Source organism: Lingula anatina, chromosome 3 (assembly GCF_051362555.1).
Source record: "Lingula anatina isolate TDL-2025a chromosome 3, LinAna3.0, whole genome shotgun sequence".
Lineage (NCBI taxonomy): Eukaryota > Metazoa > Brachiopoda > Lingulata > Lingulida > Lingulidae > Lingula > Lingula anatina.
Window position 1 is genome coordinate 13,003,022 of NC_141769.1, and position 11,769 is coordinate 13,014,790.

Below are 11,769 nucleotides of genomic sequence, written 5' to 3' on the forward strand. Positions count from 1 at the left end.
TAGGACGCACGGTTTTAAGGTTCCTTGCGTCCGGCTAGGACGTACTGTAGCTAGATCGCAGGGAAGAAATCAAGTAGGCCTACCGGTAGTTGGTGAAAAGTTTCTACGTGCTGTTTGCGTCCCCAAAAAGTCGCACGATAAACGTGCACCTCACTCACGAACTCCCACGTTTTCCCCATTTTTTGGCCGTAGACCACACGTAGCAGCCCGTACGTTCGGTTGGGACCTAATCTTTATCTTGTTTGCCAATATAGATCTGTTAAACTAGGCGTGGGATAAAAGCCATTGATGTCCGATCACGTGCTTATGCATTTGTTCTTATACACGGTATAGCTCTGATTAAAATTTGAAATGTGTTATCTTGAACCCATGATGGGTTCAGCGTGTGATAAGGTTCACAAAATGTAAGTGGTGTTATCATGTAAGTACGGGTAAAGGTATGAACATTGTTTCATATCCTTTAGGACTGCATCACGGTAGGTGTACTAGTGTTTTATGATTTGAATTTTAGTACAAGGAATGTACAGGTCTTCACGTGTAGTTTCAAAGTCTAATACTGGGTACAACTGTACGAGTATGACCGACATCAAGAAACACATCATTTAAAGTAGGCCTACCCTTGGACATAACGGATTATGACCAAGGCCTACACCGGTACTTTACTGAGTATACTCTACAAACAAACTGAGTCAATCCAGCTTCTCTTATCTGTCCCATCTCTAGAAAAATAATGAGCAACAAATACCAGCTATGTTGTTAGTTCACAAGAGTAAGGACAATGCAGTTGAGAGGGTTGTAGTCTTGACACGAATCAGTTGACCTTCGCTCACTGTCTGGAAAGAGAGAGAGGGGGAAGGTGTAAGTTGCTATTGCCAGCGGTGCGTGAATGCTGGGCAGAGAAAAGTATCCGTAAGTGACATTCGCCCCATAACTGCCAAACCGTATTTTGTTTTACTTTTACTGTGCGTCTAATTTTCTTTCAATACATTGTACCATATGGCTGACTTTTCTCTCTTTTCATCTAGGTGTTACATCAGATCAACAGCAGTTACCTTAATCAAATCATGGCAGATAGTACCAGCAACGGAACGTAAGAATAGGACTTCTGACATTGAAACATTTTGTTTTACATTTTGTTTTGTCGCGGTTAGAAAATGACCTGTTGAAGTAATGACAATTTCACAACGCATTTTTTTAAATCTTTTTTATCGGCTTTGTTTTTGAACAGTTGTTACTTTTAGTTTCACTCTTACTCATGCTTGTTGTTTGTATGAAAATATTAACATTATTCGTAGTCTGAATGTATAACAGGGACAAGTGGGGCTCTTCAAACAAACCTACCGGTACTGGTATCAGTTATGATAGTCGGCGCATTAGCTTATAGTTCTGTTAGTCTAAATATTACACCTAAACGTGGCCACAGACTTGCACACGCATTTGAAGCGGAAAAAAGTGCATGGTGCATCAAACCGACGTTTTGCCTTAATTGTTAGTGCCTGACACCAGTTGCAATGCTTGCTCCCCTTGTTCTCTCTCTGTTTCAGTGTCTATGGCTGTCCCACAGAGACGGCAGAATTTTACATCACATTCCAAATGTATTTGCTGATATGCAGTGTAAGTAGACAAAATTCACCCAAGTTTTAGTTTAAGATGATTCGCCAAACATCGACAAAAATGGAAGACAACTTCTGTCAAAAATAAGACTCCAGTTGATCAAAATGAAATAGCGACTAAGTAGGGGTTTCTTAAAGATGATAACCATTTAGAGTAGAAAACCCGCTTTGTAGCCTCCGAAAAAAATATTTTGGGGCACTAGGAACCGCACAAATGGCTTTGTTTATATGTTAGCGAGATCTGCAATACATGTATATCGTCGACTTCCAACGATAAGTTTCCTGTCTGATTTTCTGAATTGTTTAAAAGGCTTTTTATCATTGCAGGAAGTACTGTAGTTCTAATTATCTTTGGTTTTACAACTAAGAGGGTTTTTTATTTATTTATTTATTTTTGTCATTGCAGGCAGTAATTCTAATTATCTTTAGTTTCACAACGAAGAGGACCAATTTATGCACAGGGCTATTTCAAGGGAGACCAGGTTTAATAACGTAAGCAGAGGTTTAATTGCACGAGCAGCTGCGCAAAATGTAATTTTTGTAAAAAGACACACCCACTATAACAAGATGAATAATAATTATATTTGCCTTTGCGAACTTGTCAGTCATTTTTTACGAACTTCTTAGTCTCAGGAATACCGAAAGCTCATTTTCCATAGACATTGCAGTCAGAATACTTCAAAATCAAGAAAACTGAACTACTGAAAAATTTCCTACTTGTGTCTTTTTTCAGTCCAATGAATTATCTCGAATCACCCAAGAACCGCTGGGCGTACACTGCGGCATACGGGGTGCTGACCATCGCTGTATTAAATATGATTTTGACTAGAGGAAATACAAATTCAGTGCCGGAGCCAGCGTACATAATACGTAAGTGATACCATTCCAAGTAATTTCACCAACTTTACGTGAGTCATGGGCAAAATCCGTTATTATGTCCAAGCGTGAGTCGATATTATGAATAAAAATGAATGTTTTAACATGGAAACAGTTTGAGCGATAACATATATTTATATGTAATAATATGATAATATATCAACATTATCCTTATCCCCTTAAAACAACACTGTACAGCGCATGTTTATCTTGTCTTAGGGGATACTAGTCAATTTTTGGGGGGTTTGTATATTTGGAAGGCGACAAAGAATGAATAAGGCTAGGTGGTAGGAGGAAGAAGAAAAAGGAGATGGAGATGGTAGAGGTTTGTGGGGGAGAAAGAAAGCAGCTGGAAAAGGAGACGAAGAAAGGAGGACCTCGTGTGAAGGGGAAAGTGACTAGATGGATGAGGAAGAGTAAAATGCTCTAAATAGAAACTACCTCTGCACATCATCGCACAGTAAAATGATTTGATGTAATTCAGTGGGGTATAATAACGATACTGATAATTAACGAAGGGTATTTGTTTTTTTTTTTCTTTTTAAAAAAATAAACAATATTTCTTTTTGATATTCTATTAGAACTGAAGACTATCTTACTAGTTCTACTCTACGGTTTGCTGTACTACCCTGTGCTTGCAGCTGTGACAGTGAACTCCATTCTGAGCTACACTATAGGGTGGCTCCATCTCTGTCTGATATTTGGGGTTCAAGTGGCAGAGACAGTGGACTGTGCATTAAGTCAGGTAGAGACATACTCTGTGCAAGAACACTGATATTTACTAAAGGATTTCGAATCGTTTCATATCTGAAAACTAGTTATCCTTTTGAAAATTTCATTTGAGTACACTTACATGTAGAATTAAATAAGATATGAGATTCTGAATTCATGAGTCATTGATGGTTCCAACCCTAAATGATAATAAATATTGAGCATGCGTATTAGTTTTTATTTCAATTGACAAACGTGCTATTAGAATGAGCACGACCTCAAAAAAGTCGATTGTCTTAGACCCCATTCCCACAGATTTTCGATTGATCTATCCCGGTGGGGAGTCTCACTAGATTACTGTCAGCTTAGCCGGCTTAAATGTTTGTCCCGCCTACTGAAAGCTGTAAGGGGGTAATTATCTAATGTGCTCGCTCGGCTGACAGCTATGTAGCGTAAACCCCCAGGGAGTTAGGTCGATCTAGTTGGATCGATCTAAATCTCTGGAAATGCGCTCTTAATGTACGCCGTTTACTACATGAACCAGTTAGAACTTCAAATAATGCGACAATTCTATATGCTTGTTTACCGCAACTAGCCGCTGTTATGTTTCATTGTTATTCAGCTGACGTTTCATCGCCATTTCAGCAAGGTCTGGCCGTTCTAATGGGTATGTATATCCCATCGTATGCATGCGTGCTCTTCCTTCTGATCAACTTCCCCGTCCAGATATATAGATTAATACGATACAGGCAGAGTAAAACTTCATTACTAGAGGTGAGTGTAAAACGTAAACCTCCTGCATTATCTATTACTTAATTTAATAATTATTACTTAATTTCAAGGAATGAGCCATTCTTTTTTTTTTTTTTTTTTTTTTGGGGGGGGGGAGGGGGGGGAGGGGGGGGGGGAGGGGTGTACTGCTTACTAGTATGTGTCGCCACTTTTAATATTGATATACTATATTTTTGCTTTAGACGAGGATTGTAAAATTTAAAGCCACTCCTTATTTCATTCCTAACTGAAAAATGTTCTTCAGTTTATTTTAAAAAAATTAGGACTAAAAGTTGGATGTTGTTAATGTGAAAAGACATTTCTGAGTACAACTGTCAAAATTATTTATGTGTTTCAGAATGGCGAATTTTTTCTGAAGCATAATTATGAGGCGAAGCACGTGTGCAAACTTTTCAGTAAAAACAAAACGCAGTAAGTGATACACGCACTAATGTAAGTACATGTATTTATGCCTTGACCACGTCGTCAACTTTTAATATTGATTCAACTACAATATTCAGTTAATTTCATGAGCGCGGAAAAAGACATACAAAGCGTGGTCATGCCTGTACATGTGGTAAATGTAAGGTACACTAGACACTTGCCTCTTCAGGAATTAGCCACATTCATTACGTATAAACCGCCATTATAACTATTAGTCTAATCAAATTGGTTACAGAGTAGTAGCAAACACAGCGTTTTAAGCACATGTAACTTAGGCTTCGTTCACATGGAAAGTCTATTTTGTAAAAATCTATTTTCTATTCGCGGTATCTTGTGATCACGGTCTGTGCCCTGAATGTCCCGCGGCGTAATTACTGGCAGCGCGAGCCAGTTACTATAAGTTACTATAAGTAACTGGCTCGCGCTGCCAGTAATTACGCCGCGGGATATTCAGGGCACAGACCGTGATCACAAGATACCGCGAATAGAAAATAGATTTTTAGAAAATAGACTTCCCATGTGAACGAAGCCTAAATAACGCTCTGGTAACGTTCTAACAATGATCTACATGTATGTTTAGTAGGCATGTCCCAATCCCCTTTCATGCTATGCGTAGCTATGCAACGACTAAAGACTTTAAGAGTTTCACCAAGACAAACAGATGTAATGGATTAATTAAAGTATACTTTACTGTCAGAGTTTGCCCTGAATCTCCAGTTGCGACCGACAAGTTGCAGAAGTTAAGATGCAGATTAAAGAGTTTGTGGGCGAAACTAGTATACCAGAGAGTAGAAGGTGAGTCATTGAAAGAGAGAGAAAGAGAGAGAGAGAGAGAGAACGGCGGAGGAGGAGGAGGTTCAATGCGAGTGTGTTATGATATAATTTTCCATACCCATGGTTTTGTAAATGCGTAAGCTTTGTGTTTTTATTCTGTTGACAGGTTACGTGTATTCAACGAGGATAGTGACCACATTTACAGTGGCCGTTATTGTGATATATGCAGTAAGTATAACTAATGGCATTATTTAAAAAAACGCAATACATGTACAATGGCACATAATGATATACAAGGCTTATGTCTTGATAACGTTAAATGCATTAAAATGACCTTGCACTAAATATTCAAAACTGCACATCAAAGTGGAGATACATTCTATTTTGGAGGTTGTTACTGATTCTCAATTTAACGGTCCATTTAACATTTATTTTATATTTTATTAAGAGTAAGTGAGTGGAATAATTGTTTGTCGAGTTGGAACTTAACTTACATAGTCTATCAACTTAAATCACTGAAAAAGTAATTAACAGATTCATTTGTACTGACACAAAAATACAAATAAAAAAATACAAAAATACAAAAATGAACTAAATTTTAAGCTATCGTTACTGTCGCTGCCAAGACATCTCACTTTTTAATTGCGACAGCTGTTCTGAAATATTTGTACCTCAGTGAAAAAAGTTACCTAGGTGCTGTACCGGTGTACATGTATCATAAAAATACTCCCGGAGTAAAATTTTTATAATGAAAATCTGACTCCCCCTGTGAAATCTTGACTTGTTTTTAAAAATGATCAATTTTTTCCAAAATTTTTACCACCAATCTTTGAAATACAAACAAATTATATGTCACAATTGAAACTACATATGTGGAAAATAATGGCGTGGTGACTAAATACATATAAAATAGGGCCTTTTCTTCATGGGAGTTCAAATCCCATGGGTATGAAAATGAAGATTTTTCCTTTTTTTTCATTTTTTTCACCCCACATTTTACCATCAAACTTTCATTCTTCATAAAGTATACACTAAAAAGAAAGATGTTGACTGATTACCTAATGTCAAATAAATAGCCTTTTCACAGGGAAGTCATTGGGTGGTAAAATACACACTTTTAATTTTCTTATTTTCTCATGAAAAATTTCACCTGCAAACATAGAAAAAATGCCATATCCTCCATTATGCATACTGCAAGATAAAAGTCATATACTTAAATAAAAATAAAATTTATGAAGTTTTGAGGGGGGAGTCAAAATTTCATTTTGAAATAACGAAATTAAGACATTTTGAATGGGGAGTTAGATTTTCACAAAAACAAATCTGATTTGGGGGTCACCTTTTAGGGGAGTAAGATTTTCAAGGTACACCGGTACGCTGAATTTTACGATAGTTTACGATATTTAAACTTTTTTCTTTATTTTTATAGGTAGCCGTGTTAATATATGGCGTTTTTCTTCCTATTATTGACGGCCTCGTCTATAATGCAGTACAAAGAAACAAAGGGCAGTTTGACAGTGGTGAACTAATTTTGTACAAAGTATTCCGAGGTAAACATGCTTCCACAAATATGCTTAATTGAATGCCACAGTGATTACGACTCTTGAAGATATAGTTTTGAAGGTGTTCACACGCGTTGCAGGGCGTGTCTTTAATCATCATCATCATCATCATCATTATTATTATTATTATTATTATTATTATTACATAAGAAATAAATTAAATAACTCCTGAGTTTTTTCTCGGTGCTTATTTGTACATTCGTATATTCTTCTGGAGTTTGTTTCAGTACTGGCGGAACAAATCACATGGTGTAAAATGATATTGCCTGTACAATTTGAAGCTTAATTTAAAGTGTTCTTCGTCAGTTACTAGTAGTGACTTACTGTCTGCGTTTTTATGTATCATGAATTCCTAATAAAATTGGTTGAGGCCAATTATTTTCAGTATGTTTCATCGTCTCAATTGGCATTGCTTTCCTGTACAACTTGCTGTCTATTGCCTTCATGCTGGACCAATACAGGTAGGTCAACGTCCATGGTTACTATTTCAAACGTCCATTCCAACATTTGAGGTAAAGAAGGGCAAAGCAGACGAAAATATACTACTGTTTATTTGTCGAGTCAAATTCTTCTTATAGACATACATTTGACAGATGTTATAGTTGCCTTTGGCACAACATCTAAGTAAACCAATTCACTCAAATAAAAATGGAGCGGCCACTCAGATCTCCATTTACAAGTTTACAATTTTTTCGCGAAAAGCAAATGATGCATGGCCTTTGTCTATATCACTTTAATTTTATGACTACCTATTTATTCTATAAAGGAAAGATCACCTTGATCTCCAGAAGGGAATACATACGCGCGTGCCTCCTATGACGCAGTCAGGGAATATATTTTGGATGGTGCGTTAAAGCCCTTTCCTTTAAAACGCTTTTTTATGTTGTAATATCATTGAAGGCGAAACTCGTTGTTATAATGCCAACATTTCTGCAAGTACTACAATGGTATATTATATTATCTTTATGAAATAATTGAAACACTAGCATGTTTATTGTCTTAAGACAATAGTTTGAAAGTCAGAAATTTGCGAAATCTCATACATTGATCTTTAAGCGTCCACTGCATTATACTTGATCATGATTCAATGAGTATTAACCATACCATTCGAAAAGCAATGAATTTTTCTCAAAATTTTTATATAGAGTTGAAATTAGATATGTATAGCAGGATCTGTATTGCATTTCAGATGAACTTCATTAATTATGCGGGCTATCAGGTGGCCTACTTGCTTTGGGGTACGTAGACTGATCCACCTACCGGTATACTTTAACATCATATTTGCACTTACTGGCGTAATCAGGGAACTGAATTAATCTGTTTTATTATCTCACCTATAGAGAATCGGTTTTATTCAGGAATATTTCCTGTGTGGATAAAGGTGTTCGTACACATCTTACCTTTAGGAAGACATGATGTGTCTGAAAAAAAGCACACCATGGCCCAAAGGTGAAAGTCATATTTAAGTCTGCAAACAGCACCTTCTTTCTAACAATGCCTACTGATTGATGATTTATTCATACGAAAATATCTTGAAACAAGCATGATTTGGCCAAGGCATGTCTTTATTATTTAGGGTTTTTTATCCAGTCAGTGGTTATACTGATAATCGTATCTGTGATTTCCCTGCTAATTACCATCCTCACTATTGGACATGAGTTGGAAGCAGTTCTTAAATGGACAATTGGGCATTTTGGGTAAGCTAGGCCGTATTTTTTTGTATATACTGTATACTGACCGATTGAAGAGTTGTTGAGTTGTTGGTTACCCAACTTCGGGTATCAGACTATATATATATATATATATATATATATATATATATATATATATATATATATCACCCTACGTAAGGCGTGAAGGTGTGAATACATAAGCACAGTCATTCTTTATATTTCAAGGCCATCTATTTTGATACTGCTTGTGCTGTATTTGATCCATTTCCTGCTCTCCTGGTTGGTGTTTCTGCAGGACAAGGGGGCCAATCTTGCAGCTAACAACAGGTAGGCATTATTGACTGGTCTGTGAACACATTACCGGTATAACGATATACTTGGACCCGAATTTCGCTTCAAATTTTTGTTGGGGACAACCTTTTCTGTCAAAATCATGTTGTCTAGGGGCATTCTGTTAAAACAGAAAACAGCTGGGATGATCAAATTGAAATCCTATACACACCTACTGCGTACGCATCGTACTAATTTGTATATTGACTTTTCATGTTATTTGTTGCTGATTTTCAACTACGTTAATTTCATTTTAATATTCCATGATCTTTAAGAAGTTACTTTTTTCTACTTTTTAGGAGATTGCTGTTCAACTTTGTTTATTTCATGTTTATATACAACATACTTATTGGTGCGTTTTCCGCTTTACTGCGAGTTGGAAAGGGGATAGTATTTGGCGTTCTGTATATCGGAAGACTAGACAGTAGCAACCTACCCAGAAGCGTCAACCTACTTTTTGACCCAGGTATTTTAATCGAAAATTCATTTTACATTTCACTAAATTCATAGCAAAAGACTCATTTACTTATGAAAATTATGCTACAGAAACTAATAAACAATTGCCACAAAATACGAATTCAATTTTGATAGATCAGATTAAATGGCAGGAAAAATGGCAAAATATAAAAAAGGACAAAAGGTTTCTACTGTATCCCCGATCTAGTTCACACCTGCCTAGGTGCTTAAGTATGTTTGGCTAATCTTTATTTATTTATTTAAATTGCGGATTGTGACCTGTTGATATTTACTCCATATTAAATATCCTGGTAGCAATCCCTATGTAAAGTTTTGCCTGGTATTGATGTATTTCCTTTTGAGACATGCATGGTTGCAGCTCTGTTTAAAAGAGCTTCCTTGTTTTTGTAGAAAAAAATGTATATTTCAATAAACATATAGCCAATTTATCAACTGAACTTTCCAATCTTCTTAAAGGGTATAGAGCATACGTTGGCATGCTGCACGTGGAAAATGCTCACAGACATCCAGTTATGTTGACATTTATAAACCTGTTGGTGATAGAAGCAGAAATCAGAAAAAGAATGCTTGCTGTCGAAACATGTGAAGAAAACATGGCGTCAAGTACAAGATCAACTTTAGTTGATGCTGAAGAAGGTAAAATGAGGGTTAAATTTTGTAACTACAATTTCAAAACAGGTAATTTTGTTTTATTTTATTTTTGTTTGTGCGTAATATGGCAAAAATCATCTCATTGCATTCTGTTCGTTATGATTGCTGTTTGCATTGCATTGACGCCTAAAGTGAATCCCAATACAACAAAAACCCACTATCCACCCGTTTAATATCTTTGTTTTCCCTTTCTATGGTTTTGTTTGGCACGATGTAGGCTATATTTTTTCAGTATCTCCCGAATCGTATTTGTTTTAATGTAAAAACTTACACTGAGCACAAAATTGTCTTTAATTGCAGGTACCGTGCTACCGCGTTCCTGCTCATTCGTCGGTGGTGAACGTCGTCAACGTGCCCGCAGAAAGTGGGCAGTACTTTTTACTGTACTGAACAATCCCAGTTTAGCAAAACACAGGAAAACGCAATTGCAGAAAAGCCAGGCGGATGCCTTAGACTTAAATGAGGACAACAAGGGCTTAGGTATGAGTAGTGTTGCAATCTGAACGTGATGTGATAAACCATACGTGGGATTATATAGGCCTATAAGGGATCGTGGGCTGTTGCTTGAATGGGACCTTAACAATTTATTGATGTAGAAATCAGCATTCCTTAAAACAGAAATATCGTGCTTCTTTAATGGATATTTAATTTGTAAAAAAAACTGAAAATCCTCCTGCTAGGTCGTTGAAAAACTTTTTGTCACTACCCTGGCTGATCATAAATTTAAGGACATGTAAGACCTTTGTTTTTACCTTATTTTGTTTGGCTTTAATGTTGAAATGACGGACGTATACACATGTAATATGAATGAAATTGTCTTAGACGGCGTTTCCATAATCTTATCGTACTAGCAGGATCGATCTATCTCAGTACAGTCAATCTAATCAGCTTAATTGTCTGGCACACTCCTTTCAGAGCGAACTTGAGCAACATCATGGATCACAAAGTTTACCCGACTTTACCCAAGTACTTGAAGTCACGAGGGGGGGGGGGGGCGTGAGACATTTGAGCCGCTTACACTGAATGCAATTTAGCGAGAATCCCCGAGAAGATAGAACAGTTCAGCTAGTACGATGGGATTATGGAAATGGCCCCTTAAATTATTTTCTCGAATTTTGACAAGCTGGCCGTCAAAAGATAGCCTGTAGAGAAGGTTTGCAAGTGTGGTGCAAGTTTTGTACCTTTAGTGCGTAGCTGACAGACTGTTGCTTAAGTCGTCAGTTGTCAAATGAAAACTTAATCAGCATGCTTTTAGTAATAATCATTATATCTAGTGATTTTAATTAAAATTATTTCTAGTTTAGCTATCTTTTTTATGAATCTATTTCACCAGATCAGATCAGATATCCGTAAATAAACAGCATTACATTTTTAATACTTTCCGTGTCATACTTGTGGGATCTGTCACAGTATTTATTTATTTTATTAAAATTTAATTTGAAATTAAAAATATAGTAACAGATTGACTTACGGACTAATATCCCGTTACACCTATATGTAAACAGCAAAAATAAAACAGAACAAGCTGTGGAAAGAAGAATGTTCAAAATTTGTGCCAAATTTTTATTATATACCTTCGTCGGAGTATAATGTGGAATTAGTAAGTATGCTGTCAAAATTTTTTTATTGTTCATTCCTAGATGTTCAAAGTGCATTCTATAAATTCTAAGTGCATTCTAAATATTCGGATCATGCTGGTGGAAGACCTGAATATTTCGGTTTTCCCCTGATTACAATCGGGATGTTTCGAATGCTGCTGAAATGTCGTAAGGCTATTTAGAATGCCGCCATAGAGCAGTTAAAACACACTTCGAATTCCTTTCGATATTTCTGCGGTAGGAATGCATCTCGAAAGTTTTGTGCATGACCAAAATATTTTAATCAAGC

At 36.4% G+C, this 11,769-nt stretch overlaps 1 protein-coding gene across 3 annotated transcripts; it reads left to right on the forward strand.

Moving 5' to 3' along the window:
- The first annotated feature begins 322 nt into the window (after positions 1–322).
- Positions 323–11,257, forward strand: LOC106159474 (receptor for retinol uptake stra6). Of its 3 annotated transcripts, none has more exons than XM_013535763.2 (19): positions 323–476; positions 1,026–1,090; positions 1,545–1,614; positions 2,020–2,105; positions 2,347–2,483; positions 3,071–3,234; positions 3,846–3,974; positions 4,330–4,403; positions 5,113–5,210; positions 5,356–5,417; positions 6,619–6,739; positions 7,137–7,212; positions 7,518–7,596; positions 7,941–7,989; positions 8,328–8,448; positions 8,650–8,751; positions 9,054–9,220; positions 9,688–9,867; positions 10,183–11,257. In XM_013535763.2, exons 2-19 carry the CDS (start codon positions 1,065–1,067, stop codon positions 10,383–10,385), a joined length of 1,944 nt encoding a protein of 647 aa, XP_013391217.2. In that variant the 5' UTR covers positions 323–476; positions 1,026–1,064; the 3' UTR covers positions 10,386–11,257. The 3 variants fall into 3 exon arrangements, with proteins under 3 accessions (XP_013391217.2, XP_013391218.2, XP_086866015.1); XM_013535764.2 differs by having other exon boundaries at positions 336–404; XM_087009889.1 differs by lacking the exon at positions 323–476 and adding an exon at positions 547–909.
- Positions 11,258–11,769: the final 512 nt, after the last annotated feature.